This window comes from Salvelinus namaycush, chromosome 24, assembly GCF_016432855.1.
Source record: "Salvelinus namaycush isolate Seneca chromosome 24, SaNama_1.0, whole genome shotgun sequence".
NCBI lineage: Eukaryota > Metazoa > Chordata > Actinopteri > Salmoniformes > Salmonidae > Salvelinus > Salvelinus namaycush.
In genome coordinates this window covers 26443471-26469591 of record NC_052330.1, presented here as the reverse complement: position 1 = coordinate 26469591, position 26121 = coordinate 26443471, and the positions used below count along the sequence as shown (strand labels likewise).

General features: G+C 43.0%; 1 protein-coding gene across 1 annotated transcript in view; it reads right to left on the bottom strand.

Annotated features, from left to right (window-relative positions):
- The window catches only part of LOC120019373 (1-phosphatidylinositol 4,5-bisphosphate phosphodiesterase beta-1-like), an 81121-nt gene extending 79406 nt beyond the window's left edge, over window positions 1–1715 (bottom strand). Inside the window, exon 1 of the mRNA XM_038962663.1 lies at window positions 1578–1715. Coding sequence (XP_038818591.1) covers window positions 1578–1715 — 138 coding nt within the window. The remainder of the gene's footprint in view (window positions 1–1577) is intronic.
- Window positions 1716–26121: the final 24406 nt, after the last annotated feature.

The following is a 26121-nucleotide window of genomic DNA, read 5'->3' as shown; positions in this document are numbered from 1 at the left end:
AAGGTGGAAATTATAGGCAATTAGCAAGACACCCCCAATAAAGGACTGGTTCTGCAGGTGGTGACCACAGACCACTTCTCAGTTCCTATGCTTCCTGGCTGATGTTTTGGTCACTTTTGAATGCTGGCGGTGCTTTCACTCTAGTGGTAGCATGAGACGGAGTCTACAACCCACACAAGTGGCTCAGGTAGTGCAGCTCATCCAGGATGGCACATCAATGCGAGCTGTGGCAAGAAGGTTTGCTGTGTCTGTCAGCGTAGTGTCCAGAGCATGGAGGCGCTACCAGGAGACAGGCCAGTACATCAGGAGACGTGGAGGAGGCCGTAGGAGGGCAACAACCCAGCAGCAGGACCGCTACCTCCGCCTTTGTGCAAGGAGGAGCACTGCCAGAGCCCTGCAAAATGACCTCCAGCAGGCCACAAATGTGCATGTGTCTGCTCAAACGGTCAGAAACAGACTCCATGAGGGTGGTATGAGGGCCCGACGTCCACAGGTGGGGGTTGTGCTTACAGCCCAACACCGTGCAGGACGTTTGGCATTTGCCAGAGAACACCAAGATTGGCAAATTCGCCACTGGCGCCCTGTGCTCTTCACAGATGAAAGCAGGTTCACACTGAGCACATGAGCACATGTGACAGACGTGACAGAGTCTGGAGACGCCGTGGAAAACGTTCTGCTGCCTGCAACATCCTCCAGCATGACCGGTTTGGCGGTGGGTCAGTCGTGGTGTGGGGTGGCATTTCTTTGTGGGGCCGCACAGCCCTCCATGTGCTCGCCAGAGGTAGCCTGACTGCCATTAGGTACCGAGATGAGATCCTCAGACCCCTTGTGAGACCATATGCTGACACATGCACATTTGTGGCCTGCTGGAGGTCATTTTGCAGGGCTCTGGCAGTGCTCCTCCTTGCACAAAGGCGGAGGTAGCGGTCCTGCTGCTGGGTTTTTGCCCTCCTACGGCCTCCTCCACGTCTCCTGATGTACTGGCCTGTCTCCTGGTAGCGCCTCCATGCTCTGGACACTACGCTGACAGACACAGCAAACCTTCTTGCCACAGCTCGCATTGATGTGCCATCCTGGATGAGCTGCACTACCTGAGCCACTTGTGTGGGTTGTAGACTCCGTCTCATGCTACCACTAGAGTGAAAGCACCGCCAGCATTCAAAAGTGACCAAAACATCAGCCAGGAAGTATAGGAACTGAGAAGTGGTCTGTGGTCACCACCTGCAGAACCACTCCTTTATTGGGGGTGTCTTGCTAATTGCCTATAATTTCCACCTTTTGTCTATTCCATTTGCACAACAGCATGTGAAATGTATTGTCAATCAGTGTTGCTTCCTAAGTGGACAGTTTGATTTCACAGAAGTGTGATTGACTTGGAGTTACATTGTGTTGTTTAAGTGTTCCCTTTATTTTTTTGAGCAGTGTATATATATATTTTACCCTACCTGGTCAAATGAATATCAACTAAATCAACTATACCCATAATAAATCCTTTATTCATGTTTAATAAAGCCCTTAATCATGTGTACTAAATACCTTATTCATGTTTCATAGAGGTGTTATTAATGTGTATTTACCTTGGCGATCTCCTCCTGGAAGGCCATGAAGTTGAGATATGTGATGTTGACCATGTCTGGTCCGCTCACCACCGTCAGCATCCTGTTCTCCATCTTCCCCACCAGGGTGCTCACGTCCAGAAGCTCTCGCAGCTTCATGTCCTATTTAGATACAGAGACACAATAACACAGCAGGTAAGTAACTTGTCAATTCCACAACAACTTCCCCATAGTTGTAATACTGTATCCATTCCCTCGCCCACATCGTACACATGGCTTCATGCATTTCACAAATACAGTATTACAACCACGGCAGCTCTAGCAGTCTTGAAGCTTCACAACAATCCCCACAATCCACCCTCCCTGATCTTTGACTTTGTGACTCTCTGTAAGTCCAAATCCAGGAAGTATCAGGAAGATATGACTCCCACTGTCTGGCACCTCTGAAATGACATCAACAAACTAATCAACCAACCAGATGACGATTTGACGTCCTGAGAATGTGGAGCCTGTGGTTGTCTAGGTAACACATTAGACCAATTTGGTCCGAAATGATCAGCTCTTCAAGATGGAAGAGCCACAGAGCTGTGAGTGTGTGTGGGAGCACTTGCGTGTTGTTGTATCATGGTATCCCAGTATATTCCAGGTGGTTGCTTCTCTAAATGATTAATGAGGTGTGTTACTGGACATGTCCCCACAGGCTACAATGCAAAGGGCCCTCAGTTATCACCATTACACTGCAACAGGAAACGTCTGTGTTTCCCTGTATGAGAGACTGAGTGGCAGGTTTGGGGAAGACATGTTGACAGAATGGAGAGCTGACAGAATGGAGATTAGCAACACATCATCATCATCAGTCCATTGGGACCTGGCGGTTCAGCATCATAGAGCGGCTTCTCGTAACGTCAGCTATGATGTCACACATAGACACGCACACAGTGACTTGCACATTTGAACACACACACACACACACACACACACACACACACACACACACACACACACACACACACACACACACACACACACACACACACACACACACACACACACACACACACACACACACACACACACACACCAAGCTGTCACCAACCATACCATTACATTACTTGGGGCAGGCTTTATGAATCATTGTCATTAATGTTCAAGTTATGGCTTAATGTTGTTATGAATGTACTGCATGTTGTGATGAATGTACTGCATGTTGTGATGAATGTACTGCATGTTGTGATGAATGTACTGCATGTTGTGATGAATGTACTGCATGTTGTGATGAATGTACTGCATGTTGTGATGAATGTACTGCATGTTGTTACGAATGTACTGCATGTTGTGATGAATGTACTGTATATTGTTATGAATGTACTGCATGTTGTTATGAATGTACTGCATGTTGTTATGAATGTACTGTATGTTGTTATGAATGTACTGCATGTTGTGATGAATGTACTGCATGTTGTGATGAATGTACTGCATGTTGTGATGAATGTACTGCATGTTGTTACGAATGTACTGCATGTTGTGATGAATGTACTGCATGTTGTTATGAATGTACTGCATGTTGTTATGAATGTACTGCATGTTGTTATGAATGTACTGCATGTTGTTATGAATGTACTGTATGTTGTTATGAATGTACTGCATGTTGTTATGAATGTACTGTATATTGTTATGAATGTACTGCATGTTGTTATGAATGTACTGCATGTTGTTATGAATGTACTGTATATTGTTATGAATGTACTGCATGTTGTTATGAATGTACTGCATGTTGTTATGAATGTACTGTATATTGTTATGAATGTACTGAATGTTGTTATGAATGTACTGCATGTTGTTATGAATGTACTGTATATTGTTATGAATGTACTGCATGTTGTTATGAATGTACTGCATGTTGTTATGAATGTACTGCATGTTGTTATGAATGTACTGCATGTTGTTATGAATGTACTGCATGTTGTTATGAATGTACTGTATATTGTTATGAATGTACTGCATGTTGTTATGAATGTACTGCATGTTGTTATGAATGTACTGCATGTTGTTATGAATGTACTGCATGTTGTTATGAATGTACTGCATGTTGTTATGAATGTACTGTATATTGTGATGAATGTACTGCATGTTGTTATGAATGTACTGTATATTGTTATGAATGTACTGCATGTTGTGATGAATGTACTGCATGTTGTTATGAATGTACTGTATATTGTTATGAATGTACTGCATGTTGTTATGAATGTACTGTATATTGTTATGAATGTACTGCATGTTGTTATGAATGTACTGCATGTTGTTATGAATGTACTGTATATTGTTATGAATGTACTGCATGTTGTTATGAATGGCTGCATGTGGTAAATGTATCTCCTATATTATGTCATCTGTGGATTGACCAGAGGTTGTGAGACACTGGGTCTGTATAGCACCAGAGGTTGTGAGACACTGGGTCTGTATAGCACCAGAGGTTGAGAGACACTGGGTCTGTATAGCACCAGAGGTTGTGAGACACTGGGTCTGTATAGCACCAGAGGTTGAGAGACACTGGGTCTGTATAGCACCAGAGGTTGTGAGACACTGGGTCTGTATAGCACCAGAGGTTGAGAGACACTGGGTCTGTATAGCACCAGATGTGAGACACTGGGTCTGTATAGCACCAGAGGTTGAGAGACACTGGGTCTGTATAGCACCAGATATTGTGAGACACTGGGTCTGTATAGCACCAGAGGTTGAGAGACACTGGGTCTGTATAGCACCAGAGGTTGTGAGACACTGGGTCTGTATAGCACCAGAGGTTGTGAGACACTGGGTCTGTATAGTACCAGAGGTTGAGAGACACTGGGTCTGTATAGCACCAGATGTTGGGTAAACCATGCTTTTGTCATAAGTAACCTTTCATGACACTGTAAAATTTGTCCCATACTATTTTTGAGACAATAATACATGTTACCTCTTAAAAGTTATTCCTATAGGCTTTAGCTCAGTTGGATAACACGGTCGTGGGGCAAAATACCTGTGTTCAATACCCAGTTGCTCCCAGTTGTATGACCAGTGAAATGGTTTATATGATGCCTCTGCATTCAGTAAAGATGCTTGTCTGCTGCAGTGTAAATACACATTTTAAATGACATAGAAACATACAGACAACCATTCATCACAATGTAAACCATGTAATGGCACAGAACGACTGGGCTCTGCCTCCAAGGCAGCAGAAACAAATAACAATGATATTTCTCTCCCCTCTGATATCAGGGCAGCTTACAAAGTGGTTCCGCTAGCTTAATTAACACAATAAAAATAGTCTGTAAAGCATTTTGCCGCGGAAGCAAATTTACCCAATCAAACAAAAAGCATTCCGTGCTGTGTCACACTGATAAATGTCCCCTACATGTCCCTGACACCCTCCAATCAAATCACCTGGGTGTAAATACTGAGCACACACTGTCTGAAAAATAGGTAAAACACATACACATACACAGGCACACATACACACACACACACAAACACTTTGTAACAAACAATGTCTGAGGAACGACTACAGCCGTGACGTTTTTTTGCCAAATACAAAGACAGGCCTTACTTCTTGGAAAGGTTGTCTAATATAAGTTTAATTCCCTACTGATTACTGTAGTGTAAAGAGAGGAGATGGATGGTTGTAGAAACATCTCACGCCTACAGTCTCTCAGACGTGCTAAGAGCAAAGTTCTTCCATTCTTCATGAAGCATATGCCAAAGTTAGATGAGGCTGCATAGAATGTTGTTTCAACTAGATCAAGCCATTATTGCTAGAATTTTCTGGAATCATCTTGAGGCCAAGGCAGACATCCTTCAGAGAAACGTCTTCTGTCTACATGTACTGTACAGCATACTGATAGATAAAGAGACAGTATACTATATGCAGGTGCTTTGCAGAAATACAGTAAAGTAGCACTCTGCAAATGAATGCAAACCTCATCCTCCGCTGAAAGCATCCTAAACAGATTTCTGCTTGTACTATACACAGACAGACACACAGAGGGAGAGTTGTGCTGCACAGCAGTGGGTGGAGACCAGAGACCGATCGATCGACCGCAAGATCGATAGGCTGAAAAGTGCTGATTTATATGACCAATCAATCTTGCCGCACTTAGATGTTTAAAATGGTAGCCACGTCATCAATCAGTGGATTGAAAAATCACTTTCAATTTGCTAAAACATAGAACAGCAAAGTGCCCCTAGGTAGCGATGGGACTCTGATAGATGAGATGAGAAGGGTTTGGTGTTGAGACACATCAAGACGCGTCAGAAAATCAAATGCATATTTCATTGATGGATTGTTGTTGTTTGAACAGCGGAGCCTTTTGATATTGTTTTGTATGCAACTTGTAGATGGAACAGGATAAGACAAGTTCATTTCCATACCTCTACAGCTGACTGTGTGTTGTTGAGAGAGAGAGAGAGAGAGAGAGAGAGAGAGGAAGAGAACGAGAGAGAGAGAGAGAGAGAGAGAGAGAGAGAGAGAGAGAGAGAGAGAGAGAGAGAGAGAGAGAGAGAGAGAGAGAGAGAGAGAGGAGAGAGGGAACAGCCCTGAGATTTAATTTGCGCTGGTGCATTATGGGAGCAGTTGGCGGTGTGCCTGAGGGTCCTGTTGCCACGGCGATGGGAGATTTAGAGCCAAGTGGGGGGCAGTATTACCCCTTCAAGCCTATGTGTGTGTATTACCCCTTCAAGCCTATTTCTCTGTGTGTGTATTTGCGAGGAAAAGAGAGAGAGAAAGAGATTGGTGTGTGTTGGGAGGTGTGCCTGGGAATAAGGGTGTCTGTTGCTTGCTGACAGCTGTAGCGTGGGAACACAGTGCTCAGTCATTTTAAATATTCAGTACAGGGGAAGTGGTCCTCTTAGCAGGGTGATGCAGCCTGAAGGGACGGCCTTCCTTGCTCCCTGGACTGTCGCAAACCCTTACCTGTCACACACACACACACACACACACACACACACACACACACACACACACACACACACACACACACACACACACACACACACACACACACACACACACACACACACACACACACACACACACACACACACACACACACACACACACACACACACACACACACAGCTCTGTTTTACTTGATTCCCATTCAAAATCCTATTTTCCGTAACACCAAACCCTAAACCTAACCCTAACCTTAACACCTAATCCTAATTCTAACCCTAACCCTAATTGTATTCCCCTAAACCCAAATTTAACCCAGAAGCCTAAAATAGCATTTTTCCTTTTGGGGACCAGCAAAATGTCCTGACTGTTCCTTGTTTTACTATCGTGTGAGGACTTCTGGTCCCCACAAGGATAGTAAAACCAAACACACACATGACCACCACACACACACAAAAGCACACACTCATGCAGACACGTTTGTCTCTGCCCATGCGCAAACAGACGCCTGCCTGCCCACTGACACACACACAGTTCTGAGCATCAAAACAGAGAGAGAGTGTCTGTCTGCAAGCTGTCTTCTGACCTATTCCTTCTCCTGACTCCTGTTCTCATACTTGATAATCCCAAACATCTATCTGTTTCTCTAATCCTCATCTGATGATACATTTACATTCCCTCATTATCCATTTATACACCGCCGTGTAAGTGGCTACAGCGACTACATCTGTTAACCTCCAGACCTCACACAGCTGACGTCTTCTCTTCACACTGAGTCTCTGTAATGTAGTTCATTATAAGAAGAACATTAGAATTTACCGGAGCGTGAAGGTATCTGAGGATTAGAAGTAAGAGTTCTAGAAGTCATTGAAGAAGAAACTCCAGCACACCAGATTTCTTGTACGATCCACCATGTGGATCTCAAACTAAAGTTTGGGTCAAAACCCCTCAAGGTTTACTTGAAGGTTTAAGACCTGGACACACCTGAGGAACTATTGACCCAAACGTTGTTTTGAAGAATGTCAAGTGTGCTGGAGTTTCTTTTCATTTTTCCCCCTCTTTGCACCCAGGTGAAACTAGCCTGGTGCCAAACCTGTTTGTGCTTTTGCCAACTCTGTCGCTGTCCTTGTCAAGCTGAGTGACAAGGAATCGGCATGATAGCACCAAAAGACTGGCACTCCGGCTAACCAGGAAAAACATTCAACCATGTTTTAAGGATAGTGTAATTGTCATGTCCTAGCAGCAGTCCTGCAGGTGGCTAGCCTTGTTGACTAGTGGAGCGGCAAGATGGTGGGGTGGGACAGAAAACGCCTGGAGTAGATGGAGATTAATTATGGGAAAATCATTCCCAGGTGTAACAGATGTCCAGCAAAGACAAGAAGATTGGTCTCGGCACCAGTGTAACAGATGTGATCGTACTTCATAACTCTCTTGCTTTGAGTTTTTAAATAAAGGACTGTCCAGTCAGCGATCCCAGTTGCTTGGTGTTTATTCTGTCAATACATTATTATTTACATTATTTACATTTTTTTATTTAACCTTTATTTAACTAGGCAAGTCAGTTCTTATGGCTGAAGGGGCAGTATTGAGTAGCTTGGATGAAAGGTGCCCAGAGTAAACGGCCTGCTCCTCAGTCCCAGTTACTAATATATGCATATTATTATTAGTATTGGATAGAAAACACTCTGAAGTTTCTAAAACTGTTAGAATTATGTCTGTGAGTATAACAGAACTCATATGGCAGGCAAAAACCTGAGAAGTTCCACTTCCTGTTTGGATATTTTCTGGGGGTGCCAGATTTTCAACCAAGCTCTCATTGAAAATACAGAGAGATATGGATGGGTTTTCACTTCCTACGGCTTCCACTAGATGTCAACAGTCAATAGAACTTTGTCTGATGACTCCAATGTGAATTGGGGTCGAAGGAGACAGGAATAAGTAATCACTTCCATGAGGTGCCCACGCATTGAACTGACGTGTTCATGTGAGAGGGAGCTCCATTCCATCGGTCAATTGAAGTCGATGTAATTCTCCGGTTGGAACGTTATTCAAGATGTATGTTAACAAGATTCTAAAGATTGATTCAGTACATCGTTTGACATGTTTCTACTGACTGTAACGGAACTTTTGGACATTTCGTCACGTTATAGTAGACGCGCTTTGAGACTTTGGTTAGGGTGTTTGCTAAACAATTCGAAAGTAGCTAATTTGACATAAATAACGGACATTATCGAACAAATCAAGCATTTATTGTGGACCTGGGATTCCTAGGACTGCATTCTGATGAAGTTCATCAAAGGTAAGGAAACATTTATCATGTATTTTCTGGTTTCTGTTGAGTCCAACATGGCGGCTAATTTGGCTATTGTTCTGAGCTCCGTCTCAGATTACTGCATGGTTTATTTTTCCGTAAGGTTTTTTGAAATCTGACACAGCGGTTGCATTAAGGAGAGGTATATCTATAATTCCATGTGTATAACTTGTATTATCATCTACATTTATGATGAGTATTTCTGTTGAAACGATGTGGCTATGCAAAATCACTTGATGTTTTTGGAAAGGGTGAATGTAACGCGCCAATGTAAACTCAGATTTTTTGTTCTAAATATGAACATTATCAAACAAAACATGCATGTATTGTGTAACATGAAGTCCTATGAGTGTCATCTGGTGAAGATAATCAAAGGTTAGTGATTCATTTTATCTCTATTTCTGTTTTTTGTGAAAGCTATCTTTCGCTGGAAAAATGGCTGTGCTTATTGTGGTTTTGTGGTGACCTAACATAATCGTTTGTAGTGCTTTCGCTGAAAAGCCTATTTGAAATCAGACACTTTGGTGGGATTAACAACAATATTACCTTTAAAATGATATAAAACACATGTATGTTTGAGGAATTTTAATTATGAGATTTCTGTTTTTTGAATTTGGCGCCCTGCACTGTCACTGGCTGCTGTCATATCGATCCCTGTGACGGGATTGCAGCCATAAGAAGTTAACTTCTTATGGCTGCAGGGGCAGTATTGAGTAGCTTGGATGAAAGGTGCCCATTTCAAACGGCCTGCTCCTTAGTCATAGTTCCTAATATTTGCATATTATTATTAGTATTGGATAGAAAACACTCCAAAGTTTCTAAAACTGTTTGAATTATGTCTGTGAGATTAACATAACTCATATTGGCAGGCAAAATCCTGAGTTGAAATCAAAACAGGAAGTCAGAAATTTGAGCTTGTCTGTATTCACCAGAGTCCTTTAAGAACAAATTCTTATTTCCAATGACAGCCTACCCTAAATACAAGGAAGCACATTAGATGTGCAGGACAACAGTATGTTGATGGCTGTACATTTGTGATTCGTCATTTGCATTTCAATATCAGACTGCATTTTGTAATCAAACATAACAATGACAAAAATAGTACAAAATACAATACATGGAAGTACCTGACGATAGAAACAAGGAAGCACATTAGATGTGCTTACTTGTGTGCTTCCTTGGCTGGGGTAGGCCGTCATTGTAAATAAGAATTTGTTCTTAACTGACTCGCCTAGTTAAATAAAGGTTAAATAAAATTAAAGTAATGTGCAAGACATTGCAAGACATGTGACCATTACATCTCGAGCATGGTAGCTAACTGGCACATACCAGGAAGCCCCCAATATCTAACAGGTGCCATACACATACAGTTCCTTCAGAAAGTATTCACACCCCTTGACTTTTTACACATATTGCTTTGTTACAGCCTCATTTTAAAATTGATTACATTTATATTTTTGGTCAGTGGCCTACACACAATACCCCATAATGTCAAAGTGCAATTATGTTTTTAGACATTTTTACAAATTAATTAAAAATAAAAAGCACACTCTGTGTGCAGTAAAAGGGTTTAACATGATTTCTGAATGACTACCTCATCTCTGTACCCCACAGAGTGAGCCGAGCAGTGATTTTCAAACACAGATGAAACCACAAAGACCGGGGAGGTTTTCCAATGCCACAAAGAAGGGCACATATTGGTAGAAGGATAAATAAATAAAATCAGACATTAAATATCCCTTTGAGCATGGTGAAGTTATTCATTACACTTTGGATGGTGTATCAATACACCCAGTCACTACAGAGATACAGGCGGATGAAGGAAACCACTCAGGGATTTCACCATGAGGCCAATGGTGACTTTAAAATAGTTACAGAGTTTAATGGTTGTGATAGGAGAAAACTGAGGATGGATCAACAATGCTGTAGTTACTCCACAATACTAACCTAACTGACAGAGTGAAAAGAACGAAGCCTGTACAGAATAAAAATATTCCAAAACATGCATCCTGTAATACTGCAAAAAATAGCAATTCACTTTTTGTTCCAAATACAAAGTGTTATGTTCGGGTCAAAACCAACACAAGACATTACTGAGTACCACTCTTCATAATTTCAAGCATAGTGGTGGCTGCATCATGTTATGGGTACAGTATGCTTGTAATCGTTAAGGACTAGGGCCAAATCTAAACTGGAGTTGCTTACCACGAAGACAGTGAATGTTCCCGGTCGAATTACAGTTTTGAGTTAAATCTACTTAAAAATCTATGGCAAGACCTGAAAATGGTTGTCTAGCAATGATCAACAACCTACTTGACACAGCTTGAAGAATTTTGTAAAGAATAATGGGCAAATGTTGCACAAACCAAGTGTGGAAAGCTCTTAGAGACTTATTTACATTTGAGTCATTTAGCAGACGCTCTTATCCAGAGTGCATTGATCTTAAGATAGCTAGGGTGGACACCCTCAATAAAGTGGTTATCAGCAAAGTCAGAGCTAGAAGGGGGGTTGAGGTGAAGAGGGGGATTATTTAATATTCTTTGAAGAGGTAGGGTTTCAAGAGCTTTCAGAAGATGGGCGGGATTCTGCTGTCCTAGCTTCAGGGGGAAGTTGGTTCCACTATTGGGGTGCCAGGACAGAGAAGAGCTTGGACTGGGCTGAGCAGGGGCTTCCCTCCCGTAGGGGTGGGAGGGCCATGAGACCAGAGGTGGCAGAACGATGTGCTCGGGTTGGGGTTGTAGGATTTGAGTATTGCCTGATGGAATACTTACGTAAATAAAATATTTCTGTATTTCATTTTCAATATATTTGCAAACATTTCTAAACACATGTTATCACTTTGTCATTATGGGGTATTGCGTGTAGATGGGTGAGAACAACTCTCAATTTAATACATTTTGAATTCAGCCTGTAACACAACAAAATGTGGAATAAATTGAGACTTTTTGAAGGCACTGTATATACACATCCCAGGACATGTACATAGTGAACTCGTACACATTGTAAATATGACAATAGAATATAGTATTTCAGAACGTGACCTACCGCTTGCATGTTAATATCAGACTGGAATAATTGTTCGCAATCTCCCCATATCTGCAAGCACGACCAATGGAATAACACCTTGTGTGTGTGTGTGTGTGTATTTGAGCGTGTTAAAAATGTGTCTGTGTATGTTATTTTGCGTTTGTGACTGTGTTTATGTGATGGTTTATATGTGTATGAATAAATGTGTGTGTGTGAGAGAGAGTGTCAATCTTTGAACATAGGTCAGTGTATGTCCATTATACACACCACCTCATATTGATCATATTTCTCTCCATCCCTTCATATTTGACTCCTTTATTTGACTCCATCCCTTCATATTTGACTCCTTTATTTGACTCCATCCCTTCATATTTTATTCCTTTATTTGACTCTGTCATGCCGTTGGTCTATTTGGGTACAGCAAGCCCCATCCGCCTCTCCCTGCCTCTCCCTGCCCCCTACAACTACGCTGCTGTGGTCAGAGAGGTCGTAAATTCCTGAGTAGAAGACCCTGCCACATGGCCACGCAGTATAGCAGAGGGTACACTTTCATAGAGAACAAAGGGATTTCTTCCACCTCACAGAACTTGAGGTACGAACAAATTTCATGTTCCGGAGAAAGTATAAAACATCGGTGAAGAATCCAGCTACGAACTGGTCCGTTTGTTACAACTTGTGGACGCTCATGGGAGATGGTGTGGCCACATTGCCATAACGCTGTTTATATAATAGCCTCAGATATGGGGTTTACATCTAATTGTTGTATAGGATGAATGAGTGAGTATGATACTGTTTACACAATTTTACAATGTGATTTTGGACTGTTTAATGAAGGAAAACTCAAAAAGGGAATTGGAGTTAACTAAATCAGAGGACCGCCCCTGAGCCCAGTTAGGGTCAGGCGTCCTGGGACAGCCCCTTTCTGCATTTCCGAATAAAACCCAACTTTGAGAAATTATCACCAGACCGAGCTTACCTCAATTACGAGATGGCTAAAGGTTGCAGACCGAGCTTACCTCAATTACGAGATGGCTAAAGGTTGCAGACCGAGCTTACCTCAATTACGAGATGGCTAAAGGTTGCAGACCATGATTCTCTCAATCAAGGGAGGACAAAAGGTTGCAGACCATTGCTGAATCTTTTAACCATACCACGTGGTTAAACTCTTAGACTATCGATACCGACAGAATAACAACAAGTCTTTGATATTAATTACTAGTCTGCAGCTAGGAATTCGGTATCATTGAATGCGAAGAACGACAACCACCGAAACATCCATTCTACAACAACACGAATGAATGCCACTCTGAACTATCCACTCTAACCTACGAGAGAGAGAGAGAGAGAGAGAGGACGGACACTCTCCAACAGAAACTAACTTTTCAACAGCGATCAAGACGACACACTGAGCGTAAATATATATATATATATATTGATTGCAATTGTTCCCGAATGAGTGAGCGTTCATGTGCAAAGGATTAGCATTTCAATTGTTATAATTATTAACTCTGTAGTGAATTCTTAGTCGTCCCCCACTTCCCTTTGGTCTAACAAGCCGCCATGCCGGTTTAGCCCACTAGGGCACATTCTCCTATCATTTCTTGTAACCATTTTACTTTGTTTGTTTGTTTATGCATTTCTGTGAATTACTTAGTTAGTAATAAATAAATGATTTAAGACAATTGATGTATGGATGACTCATAGTGAAGACTGGGTTCGTGCAGATAACCAACAATTTACGACGTTTGGAATGAGACTAACGAGAGGTAAAATAAATAAATCATTAATCAGAAGACTATTGATCAGATATGAAAATATCTGAAAGGTTATATTGGGAAATTATAACTTTGTAATCTGAATACTTTCCTTGGTGCCCCGACTTCCTAGTTAATTACAGTTACATGATTATTCAATTTAATCGCGTAATACTAATTACAGAGAATATTTGATAAAAACTAAGTCTTCAATTTAATGATAGTAGACACGACAACTCCATCCCTTCATATTTGACTCCTTTATTTGACTCCATCCCTTCATATTTGACTCCTTTATTTGACTCCATCCCTTTATATTTTATTCCTTTATTTGACTCCATCCCTTCATATTTTATTCCTTTATTTGACTCCATCCCTTCATATTTGACTCCTTTATTTGACTCCATCCCTTCATATTTGACTCCTTTATTTGACTCCATCCCTTCATATTTGATTCCTTTACTTTTATTTTTTATTTCACCTTTATTTAACCAGGTAGGCTAGTTGAGAACAAGTTCTCATTTGCAACTGCGACCTGGCCAAGATAAAGCAAAGCAGTGTGACACTGACAACAACACAGAGTTACACATGGAGTAAACAATAAACAAGCCAATAACACAATAAACAAGTCAATGACAGTAGAAAAAAGAAAGTCTATATACAGTGTGTGCAAAAGGCATGAGGAGGTAGGCAATAAATAGGCCATAGGAGCGAATAATTACAATTTAGCAGATTAACACTGGAGTGATAAATGAGCAGATGATGATGTGCAAGTAGAGATACTGGTGTGCAAAAGAGCAGAAAAGTAAATAAAATAAAAACAGTATGGGGATGATGTAGGTAGATTGGGTGGGCTATTTACAGATGGACTATGTACAGCTGCAGCGATCGGTTAGCTGCTCAGATAGTTGATGTTTAAAGTTGGTGAGGGGAAAAAAAGTCTCCAACTTCAGCGATTTTTGGAATTCGTTCCAGTCACTGACAGCAGAGAACTGGAAGGAAAGGCGGCCAAATGAGGTGTTGGCTTTGGGGATGATCAGTGAGATATACCTGCTGGAACGTGTGCTACGGGTGGGTGTTGTTATCGTGACCAGTGAACTGAGATAAGGCTGAGCTTAACCTAGCATAGACTTATAGATGACCTGGAGCCAGTGGGTCTGGCGACGAATATGTAGCGAGGGCCAGCCGACTAGAGCATACAGGTCGCAGTGGTGGGTGGTATAAGGTGATTTGGTAACAAAACGGATGGCACTGTGATAGACTGCATCCAGTTTGCTGAGTAGAGTGTTGGAAGCTATTTTGTAGATGACATCGCCGAAGTCGAGGATCGGTAGGATAGTCAGTTTTTTTTGCGAAATAGAAAGCCGATTCTAGATTTGATTTTGGATTGGAGATGTTTAATATGAGTCTGGAAGGAGAGTTTACAGTCTATCCAGACACCTAGGTATTTATAGATGTCCACATATTCTAGGTTGGAACCGTCCAGGGTGGTGATGCTAGTCGGGCGGGCGGGTGCGGGCAGCGAACGGTTGAAAAGCATGCATTTGGTTTTACTAGCTTTTAAGAGCAGTTGGAGGCCACGGAAGGAGTGTTGTATGGCATTGAAGCTCGTTTGGAGGTTAGTTAGCACAGTGTACAAGGAAGGGCCAGAAGTATACAGAATGGTGTCGTCTGCATAGAGGTGGATCAGGGAATCGCCCGCAGCAAGAGCGACATCATTGATATATACAGAGAAAAGACTCGGCCCGAGAATTGAACCCTGTGGTACCCCCATAGAGACTGCCAGAGGTCCGGAAAACATGCCCTCCGATTTGACACACTGAACTCTGTCTGCAAAGTAGTTGGTGAACCAGGCGAGGCAGTCATTAGAGAAACCAAGGCTATTGAGTCTGCCGATAAGAATACAGTGATTGACAGAGTCGAAAGCCTTCACTCCACCCCTTCATATTTGACTCCTTTATTTGACTCCATCCCTTTATATTTTATTCCTTTATTTGACTCCATCCCTTCATATTTTATTCCTTTATTTGACTCCATCCCTTCATATTTGACTCCTTTATTTGACTCCATCCCTTCATATTTGACTCCTTTATTTGACTCCATCCCTTCATATTTGACTCCTTTATTTGACTCCATCCCTTCATATTTGATTCCTTTACTTCACTCCATCCCTTCATACTTGACTCCTTTATTTGACTCCTTCCTTTCCTATTTGATTCCTTTACTTCACTCCATCCCTTCATACTTGACTCCTTTATTTGACTCCATCCCTTCATATTTGATTCCTTTACTTCACTCCATCCCTTCATACTTGACTCCTTTATTTGACTCCATCCCTTCATATTTGATTCCTTTACTTCACTCCATCCCTTCATACTTGACTCCTTTATTTGACTCCATCCCTTCATATTTGATTCCTTTACTTCACTCCATCCCTTCATACTTGACTCCTTTATTTGACTCCATCCCTTCATATTTGATTCCTTTACTTCACTCCATCCCTTCATACTTGACTCCTTTATTTGACTCCATCCCTTCATATTTGATTCCTTTACTTCACTCCATCCCTTCATACTTGACTCCTTTATTTGACTCCATCCCTTCATATTTGATTCCTTTACTTCACTCCATCCCTTCATACTTGACTCCTTTATTTGACTCCTTCCTTTCCTATTTGATTCCTTTACTTCACTCCATCCCTTCATACTTGACTCCTTTATTTGACTCCATCCCTTCATATTTGATTCCTTTACTTCATTCCATCCCTTCATACTTGATTCCTTTACTTCATTCCATCCCTTGGTAGTGCAGTGGTTCATTAAGAAGGTCATGCTGCATCTGCAGAGCCTGTTTTAGCCACGTCACAGCGGAGCATGCATTAATAATTGTAATGGATTAGATTGATTGGATACTTCTTCAGATGCTCAAAGTGCTTTACATAGTAACGGGGCTCCCAATGTGTAGAACCAGCCTAGAGTGCAGAGTTCCTTCAAACCTCAAGAGTCAATCTCAAGCGTGATTCTCCATTAATGTTGAGTCCAATACGTCTTGAGACATTTGTAACTAATTAGTTGTTAATCCTTTGTTGTGAAGGGTGTGTGTGTGTGTGGGGGTGTGTTTTTGGGGTGCAATGAGACCAATAAGTCATTGAGACGTAGGCTACCGTCCGTTTGTAACTCATTTGTTATGAATCCTTTCAATAAGATCAGTACAGCATTTGTCAATAGAGCTCCCCTCAGATTGACTGGGCTTAACTGATAATCAGTCCAGCAAGGTTATTAAATGAATCAAACTGTCAGATCGGAGGAAGCAAATGATTGCCTGCATAAATCACTGCAATCCTTTAGGCTTCTTGCTAATGGTGTAGCTAGCAGTGAGAGTATGAAGAGATCAAAAGAAAAACAACTGCAGGGTGAAACAAAATGTGTGTGTGGGGGGGGGGGGGGGTTTGGTGTATATGTGTGTGTGTGTGTGGGTGGCTGGTGTATATGTGTGTGTGGGGGGGGGGGGGGGGGGTTTGGTGTATATGTGTGTGTGTGTGTGGGTGGCTGGTGTATATGTGTGTGTGTGGGGGGGGGGGGGGTAGGTTGGTGTATATGTGTGTGTGTGTGTGGGTGGCTGGTGTATATGTGTGTGTGTGGGGGGGGGTTTGGTGTATATGTGTGTGTGTGTGTGTGGGTGGCTGGTGTATATGTGTGTGTGTGGGGGGGGAGGGTAGGTTGGTGTATATGTGTGTGCGTGTGTGGGTGGCTGGTGTATATGTGTGTGTGTGTGGGGGGGTGGGTTGGTGTATATGTGTGTGTGTGGGGGGGTGGGTTGGTGTATATGTGTGTGTGTGTGTGGGGGGGGGGTAGGTTGGTGTATATATGTGGGTGTGAGGGTGTTTATGTCGGTGTGTGTGGGGGGGTGAGTGGGTGTACAGTTGTAGTTTACATACACTCAGGTTGGAGTCATAAAAACTCGTTTTTCAACCACTCCACACATTTCTTGTTAACAAACTATAGTTTTGGCAAGTCGGTTAGGACATCTACTTTGTGCATGACACAAGTAATTTTTCCAACAATTGTTTACAGACAGATTATTTCACTTATAATTCCCTGTATCACAATTCCAGTGAGTCAGAAGATTACATACACTGAGTTGACTGTGCCTTTAAACAGCTTGGAAAATTCCAGAAAATGGTGTCATGGCTTTAGAAGCTTCTGATAGGCTAATTGACATCATTTGAGTCAATTGGAGGTCTACCTGTGGATGTGTTTCAAGGCCTACCTTCAAACTCAGTGCCTCTTTGCTTGACATCATGGGAAAATCAAAAGAAATCAGCCAAGACCTCAGAAAATAAATTGTAGACCTCCACAAGTCTGGTTCATCCTTGGGAGCAATTTCCAAACGCTTGAAGGTACCACGTTGATCTGTACAAACAATAGTACGCAAGTATAAACACCATGGGACCACGCAGCCGTCATACCGCTCAGGAAGGAGGAGCGTTCTGTCTCCTAGAGATGAACGTACTTTGGTGCGAAAAGTGCAAATCAATCCCAGAACAATAGCAAAGGACCTTGTGAAGATGCTGGAGGAAACCGGTACAAAAGTATCTATATCCACAGTAAAACGAGTCATATAGCGACATAACCTGAAAGGCCGCTCAGCAAGGAAGAAGCCACTGCTCCAAAACAGCCATAAAAAAGCCAGACTATGGTTTGCAACTGCACATGGGGACAAAGATCGTACTTTTTGGATAAATGTCCTCTGGTCTAATTAAACAAAAATAGAACTGTTTGGCCATAATGACCATCGTTATGTTTGAAGGAAAAATGGGGAGGCTTGCAAGCCGAAGAACACGATCCCAACCGAATGGACAATGACCCCAAGCATACTTCCACAGTTGTTGGAGTGGCCATCACATAGCCCTGACCTCAATCCTATAGAAAATTTGTAGGCAGAACTGAAAAAGCGTGTGCGAGCAAGGAGGCCTACAAACCTGACTCAGTTACACCAGCTCTGTCAGGAGGAATGGGCCACAATTCACCGAATTTATTGTGGGAAGCTTGTGGAAGGCTACCCGACAGGTTTGACCCAAGTTAAACAATTTAAAGGCAATGCTACCAAATACTAATTGAGTGTATGTAAACTTCTGACCCACTGGGAATGTGATGAAAGAAATAAAAGCTGAAATGAATAATTCTCTTTACTCTGACATTTCACATTCTTAAAATAAAGTGGTGATCCTAACTGACCTAAGACAGGGAATTTTTACTAGGATTAAATGTCAGGAATTGTGAAAAACAGATTTTAAATGTATTTCGCTAAGGTGTATGTAAACTTCTGACTTCAACTGTACATGTGTGTGTGTGTGTGTGTGTGTGGGTGGGTGTATATGTGGGTGGGTGGGTGGGCGGGTGTGGGTGTATATGTGTGTGTGTGGGCGGGTGTGTGTGAGTGAGTGGGTGTATATGTGTGGGTGGGTGGGTGTATATAGGTGTGGGTGGGCGGGTGTATATGGGTGTGGGTGGGCAGGTGTGGGTGTATATGTGTGTGGGTGGGTGAGTGGGTGTATATGGGTGGGTGGGTGGGTGTATATGGGTGTGTCTATATGGGTGGGTGGGTGGGTGTGTATGGGTGGGTGTGTGTGTGGGTGGACGGGTGTATATGTGTGTGGGTGGACGGGTGGGTGTATATGTGTGTGGGTGTGGGTGGGTGTGTGGACGGGTGGGTGTGTGTGGGTGTGTGTATATGTGTGTGTGGGTGGGTGGGTGTATATGTGTGTGTGTGGGTGGACGGGTGTGTGTATATGTGTGTGGGTGTGTGTATATGTGTGTGTGGGTGGGTGTATATGTGTATGTGTGGGTGGGTGTATATGTGTGTGCTATAAGTGATTCAATGAACTATTCTCTAACATTCAATTCCACCATATTGTTTCTCACTGAAAATACTTCCTCACCAGCTAAGACATCCCACTGTTGTTGAAACAGCAGAAATAGGAAACCTGTTACTTATCTCTTTACTTTTATTTACCTCTCTCTCGCTCTGTCTCTCTCCATTTCTCTCTCTCTCCCTCCCTCTCTCTCCCACTCTCTACCTCTCCCCCCCCCCCTCTTCCTCTCTCTCTCTCTTTCTGCTGCAGTACTGTCTCAGTATGTTATGATGCGTTAGCTAGATCAGTCGTGTGATGTAGAAGTGTAGAGCTCTGGGCCTCCCGAGAGGCGCAGTGGTCTAAGGCACTGCATCACAGTGCCAACTGTGCCACTAGAGATCCTGGTTCGAGTCCAGGCTCTGTCGCAGCCGGCCGCGACGAGGAGACTCATGGGGCGACGCACAATTGGCCCAGCGTCATCCGGGTTAGGGGAGGGTTTGGCCGGCAGGGATGTTCTTGTCCCATCGCGCACTAGCGACTCCTGTGGTGGGCCGGGCGCAGTGCACGCTGACACGGTCACCAGGTGTATGGTTTTTCCTCCGTCACATTGGTGCGGCTGGCTTCTGGGTTAAGTGGGTATTGTGTCTAGAAGCAGTGCGGCCTGGCTGGGTTGTGTTTCGGAGGACTCATGTGTAACGGTCGTCCTCCTCCTCTTCGTCCGAAGAGGAGGAGTAGGGATTGGACCAAAGCGCAGCGTTGTTATATGACATAATGATATTTATTAAAGTAAAAACGAAACACGAAAATACTTCAACAAACTACAAAACAAATAAACGATGTAGACAGACCTGAACTAGAGAACTTACATAAACACGAAGAACGCATGAACAGGTACAGACTACACAAACGAACGAACAAACGAAACAGTCCCGTGTGGTGCACAGACACAAACACGGAAGACAACCACCCACAAACAAACAGTGTGAACAACCTACCTAAATATGGTTCTCAATCAGAGGAAACGTAAAACACCTGTCCCTGATTGAGAACCATATCAGGCTAAATGACAATGAACCTAAACATAGAAACACATAACATAGAATGCCCACCCCAACTCACGCCCTGACCAACTAAACACATACAAAAACAAGAGAAAACAGGTCAGGAACATGACATCATGGCTCTCGACCTTCGCCTCTCCTGAGTCCATGCGGGAGTTGCAGCGATGGGACAAGACCGTAACTACCAATTGGATTCCGCGAAATTGGAGAGGAAAAGGGTAAAAGAAGAAGAAGCTCTGAGGTTGGGTCATCAGATCTTTCTTCCTCCAGCCTGGTGTACAGCCACTTCAAAGGATGACAGTTCCCTCTCTTCCACTCTCACACTCACACAGCTTTAAAGCTATACATTCTCCAACACACACAGCTTTAAAGCTATACATTCTCCAACTCACACAGCTTTAAAACTAGATATTCTTCAATTCACAAAGTTTTAAAGCTAGATATTCTCCAACTAACACACACTCTTTACACACTCTCCAACACACACAGCTTTAAAGCTATACATTCTCCAACTCACACAGCTTTAAAACTATACATTCTCCAACACACACAGCTTTAAAGCTATACATTCTCCAACTCACACAGCTTTAAAGCTATACATTCTCCAACTCACACTGCTTTAAAACTATACATTCTCCAACACACACAGCTTTAAAGCTATACATTCTCCAACTCACACAGCTTTAAAGCTATACATTCTCCAACTCACACTGCTTTAAAACTATACATTCTCCAACACACACAGCTTTAAAGCTATACATTCTCCAACACACACAGCTTTAAAACTATACATTCTCCAACACACACAGCTTTAAAACTATACATTCTCCAACACACACAGCTTTAAAACTATACATTCTCCAACACACACAGCTTTAAAGCTATACATTCTCCAACCCACACAGCTTTAAAGCTATACATTCTCCAACACACACAGCTTTAAAGATAGATATTCTTCAACTCACACAGCTTTAAAGCTATACATTCTCCAACTCACACAGCTTTAAAGCTATACATTCTCCAACTCACACAGCTTGAAAGCTATACATTCTCCAACTCACACAGCTTGAAAGCTATACATTCTCCAACACACACAGCTTGAAAGCTATACATTCTCCAACACACACAGCTTGAAAGCTATACATTCTCCAACACACACAGCTTGAAAGCTATACATTCTCCAACACACACAGCTTGAAAGCTAGACATTCTCCAACACACACAGCTTGAAAACTAGATATTCTCACACTCACACAGCTTTAAAGATAGATATTCTTCAACTAACACACTCTTTACACACTCTCCAACACACACAGCTTTAAAGCTATACATTCTCCAACTCACACAGCTTTAAAGCTACAGAACTCTCCACTCATACCTCTCAACACACAATCCAACTCAAACCACACACGCTGCACACTCACACACATTACATAAAGCTTTGCTACAGACTCTCCAAATGGACAAAACATTAAAGCTGTAAGCTGATCAAACAGGCTGTTTGCAGTCTCCCCTAAAACCCAGAGACCCTTTCTCCTTCTATTTTGGCTCTGGCTCTGCAGTTTTCCTCACAGAAACTGCAGATCCGTCTCTCCCTAAGATGCCTCATATCACGAGTGATTAGTAGGATTGGTGATGGGGGAGCTAATGATGTTAGCGTACGTATGGCTCAGATCCAGTTAACTAAGAAGACATGTTCACAGCATACTGGGTATAGCGGAGCTATAGCAGAGGAAAGGTCTGACAGAAAGAGATGATGAGAGAGAAAGAGAGAGAGTGAGAGAGAGAGAGAAAGGGGGTAGAGGGAGAGGGAGAAAGAAAGAGAAGGTAAGAGGAGAGATGGAGAGAGGCGTGATAAGAGAGAGAGAGAGAGAGACCCCTGATACTGTGGAATTGAAGCTGGGAGAGCAGGTGTTGGCAAAACCGACACCTATGGCTATGCTCTCTTCTCCCCTCTTCCCCTTTCTTCCTCTCTCTCCTCTTCCTCTCACTCCTCTCCTTCTCTCTGCTTTTCCTCTCTCTCTTCTTCCTATTCCTCTATCTCCTCACCTGTTCCTCTACACCCTCTTCCTCGCTCTCATCTTCCTCACTTTCCTCACTCCTCTCCTCTTCCTCTCTCTCCTTCCTCTCTCCTCTATCTCCTCATCCTCTATCTCCTCTTCATCTCTCCTCTTTCTCTCTTCTCCTCTTCCTCTCTTCTCCTCACCTCTCCTCTCCTCTGACCCATGAGGCTCAGATAATTATTGGTCATCTGTCAGGCGACACGTCACTGACCACAGTGTGTGAGAATAGATGGCGGTAGGATTGTGAGTGTGTAAGTGTGCATGTATGTGTGTGTTATAGAGCTTGCGTGGGCTTAATGATCTCTCATTTAAAATCGTCAATTACAGCTTTTAATTAACCCCAGAGCAGCATGAGATGGAGTGTGTGTGTGTGTCTGTGTGTGTTTGTGACGGAGTAATATTCAGGGCACATATTAAGCCATTTTCTAAAGGGTAGGCCATAAACCGTAATATACCCTATATATACAAACATATGTGGACACCTCTTCACACTAGTGGATTTGGCTATTTCTGCCACACCCGCTGCTGACAGGTGTATAAAATCAAGCACACAGCCATTCAATCTCCATAGACAAACATTGGCAATAGAATGGCCTTACTGAAGAGTTCAGTGACTTTCAATGTGGCCCTGTCCTAGAATGACACCCTTCCAACAAGTCAGTTCATCAAATTTCTGCCCTGCTAAAGCTGCCCCGGTCAACTGCACGTGCTGTTATTGTGAATTGGAAACGTCTAGGAGCAACAACGGCTCAGCCACAAGGTGGTAGGCCACACAAACTCACAGAACGGGACCGCCAAGTGCTGAAGCGCGTAGAGTGTAAAAATAGTCTGTCCCCGGTTGCAACACACACTACCGAGTTCCAAACGTCAGCACAAGAACTGTTCATCTGGAGCTTCATGACATGCGTTTCCACGGCCGAGCAGCCGCACACATGCCTCAGATGACCATGCACAATGCCAAGCGTCGGTTGGAGTGGTGTAAAGCTTGCAGCCATTGGACTCTAGAGCAGTGTAAATGCGTTCTCTGGAGTGATGAATCACGCTTCACCATCTAACAGTCCGACGGACGAATCTGGGTTTGGCGGATGCCAGGAGAACGCCACCTGCCCGAATGCATAATGCCAACTGTAAAGTTTGGTGGAATATAAATAATGGTCTGGGGCTGTTTTTCGTGGTTGGCGCTAGGCCTCTTAGGAAATCTTAACGCTACAGCATACAATGACATTCTCGACGATTTTATGCTTCCAACTTTGTGGCAACAGTTTGGGTAAGGATCTTTCCTGTTTCAGCATGACAATGCCCCCGTGCACAAAGCAAGGTCCATACAGAAATGGTTTGATGACATCAGTGTGGAAGAACTTGACTGTCCTGCACAGAGCCCTGACTTCAACCCCATCGGACACCTTTGGGATGAATTGGAACGCCGACTGCGAGCCAGGCCTAATTGCCCAACATCAGTGCCCAACCTCGCTAAAACTCTTGTGGCTGAATAGAAGCAAGTCCCCACAGAAATGTTCCAACATCCAATTGTAAGCCTTCCCAGAAGAGTGGAGGCTGTTATAGCAACAAAGGAGGGGAGAAACACCATGTTAATGTGCATGATTTTGGAATGAGATGTTTGACGAGCAGGTGTCCACATACTCTTGGTCATGTAGTGTGTGATGATAGCTCTTCATTTTAATGTCGGAGGAAAACGGCTCGGGTTTCACATGTTCTGCACATCATCATTCACACTCAATGATGGACTAAGAGCGCCGATTTCAACTGAAGAGTTAGAAACAAACTTAAAGTAAACTAAGTGAAGTGTGACACATTGTTTCCTATGAGGAGCTGCTACAAGACTAATCTCTGACATAAATACTGTGGTGTTACATGGCAAGAGACCAGACTCATGATGCATTACATGTCCCAAAAGGCTCTGTGGCGGTAAGATGTCTATGAAGAACCAGAGTGAGGTTGTACAAAGGCACAGACCTAGGATCAGTTTACTCTCTCCTAAATAATCTGAACCATTAGAGGGGAACAATACAACACTGACCTTAGATCAGCATCACTCTCTGTTACACACTCAATTCAAATCATTTTTCTCAATTTCTCTCTCTTTCTTTCTCTCCACCTTCCCCCACTCCCCCTGTCCTGTCTAGGGGCCACAGTCCAGAGCAGCAAGTGAAGCTCCATAATTCAGTCTGCCTCGTGTCTCGGACATAAAAAACCCTGACATCTCATTCAGGATGCCGTACGTGTCATCAGAGAATAAACACGTTCCCTGAGCAGAACGCAGAGAGGGTCTGACAGCTTTGGACCAAAAAGCTCCCCCAACCTCAACTCCTAGAACTGTGTCTCTGTCACAACCTCAACTCCTAGAACTGTGTCTCTGTCACAAAGCATCGGTCACAAAAGGAGTTAGTCTTCACACCCTCCACACTGTCCAAAGCGGCATTTCATCTACTCCTCTTTTTGATGACTCGTCTTAGGGCTGCGGGGTGGCGGAGGGTTGGGTGTGCACGGCGGGGTGTGGAAGAGGGATTTGACGCCAACATCCCCTCAGGAAATATTAGACAAGGAAAGAACTTCCTGAACGATGCTTACTTGCAAAGTTTTCATGACTCATCCCCCAGGGCTGCTGGTAGGAGGAAATGGCGGGGGTTTGACGGGAGCATTAAGGCGTCTGTGTCCTCAGAAAACATTACCCGAGAACAGAGGTTCCCATAACTTTTTGGACTAATTTAAATGCTGCTAATGTTTCAGTTCATCAGACATGATCAGAACCCTGTCTTTGGTGCACCTGCAAGACACTCACAATAGATCTGCAGCTTCAGGTCCTCAGGGAACGCTGTAAGATTCTCCTATGAGCAGACTGTCATCTAGACCAGTTCCATTTTAGATGGGAGGTTTGGTCATTCTCTAAGAATCATTCTGGGTCTTATAATAGAATACAGCCTACAAGTGACAGGGACATCCAGATAGGAGCGTTTGAAAAAGGAGGAGGAAATTGAACAATGTGGCCGCCAGATTTTGAATCTGTCTGTCTGTAACACAGAGACAAGGAGATGGAGGCAATTTGACTTTCTTTTCTGTTTGAGATGCCTCCCCATTTAACCGATCACTATAGCAGACAACTGAAAGGTAACAATTACGTCTTTGTGTTGTAATGCTACTGTGTCAGCCCCACTTCCAGCAGGCACAGATGGAAATAAAGTTGAATTATATTGCTTCAAAAACAAGTCTTCAACTCCTGGAGAAAGACATAAGGGCCATGTAGGCGGACATAAACTCCTCCATCTTAGATTGAACTGTCTGTCATTGAGATTTAGCAGCAGGATAAAGTGGTGTAAATCTCAGACACAATAAAGACTTCTGGAGTAACTGACATCTCAAGAGAGATACATCCAAGGAAAGTTTGGCACTTAAATTGACATATACTTCCAAATATTTATTTGTGCTGCTCAACAAGATAAGCCACTGATCCCTTCAGACAACACCCAAATATGACACTAGAAAATGAACAAACATTTGATACAAAGAAGACAAAAAGTTACATTGATATTAAAAAGTTAAATTGATA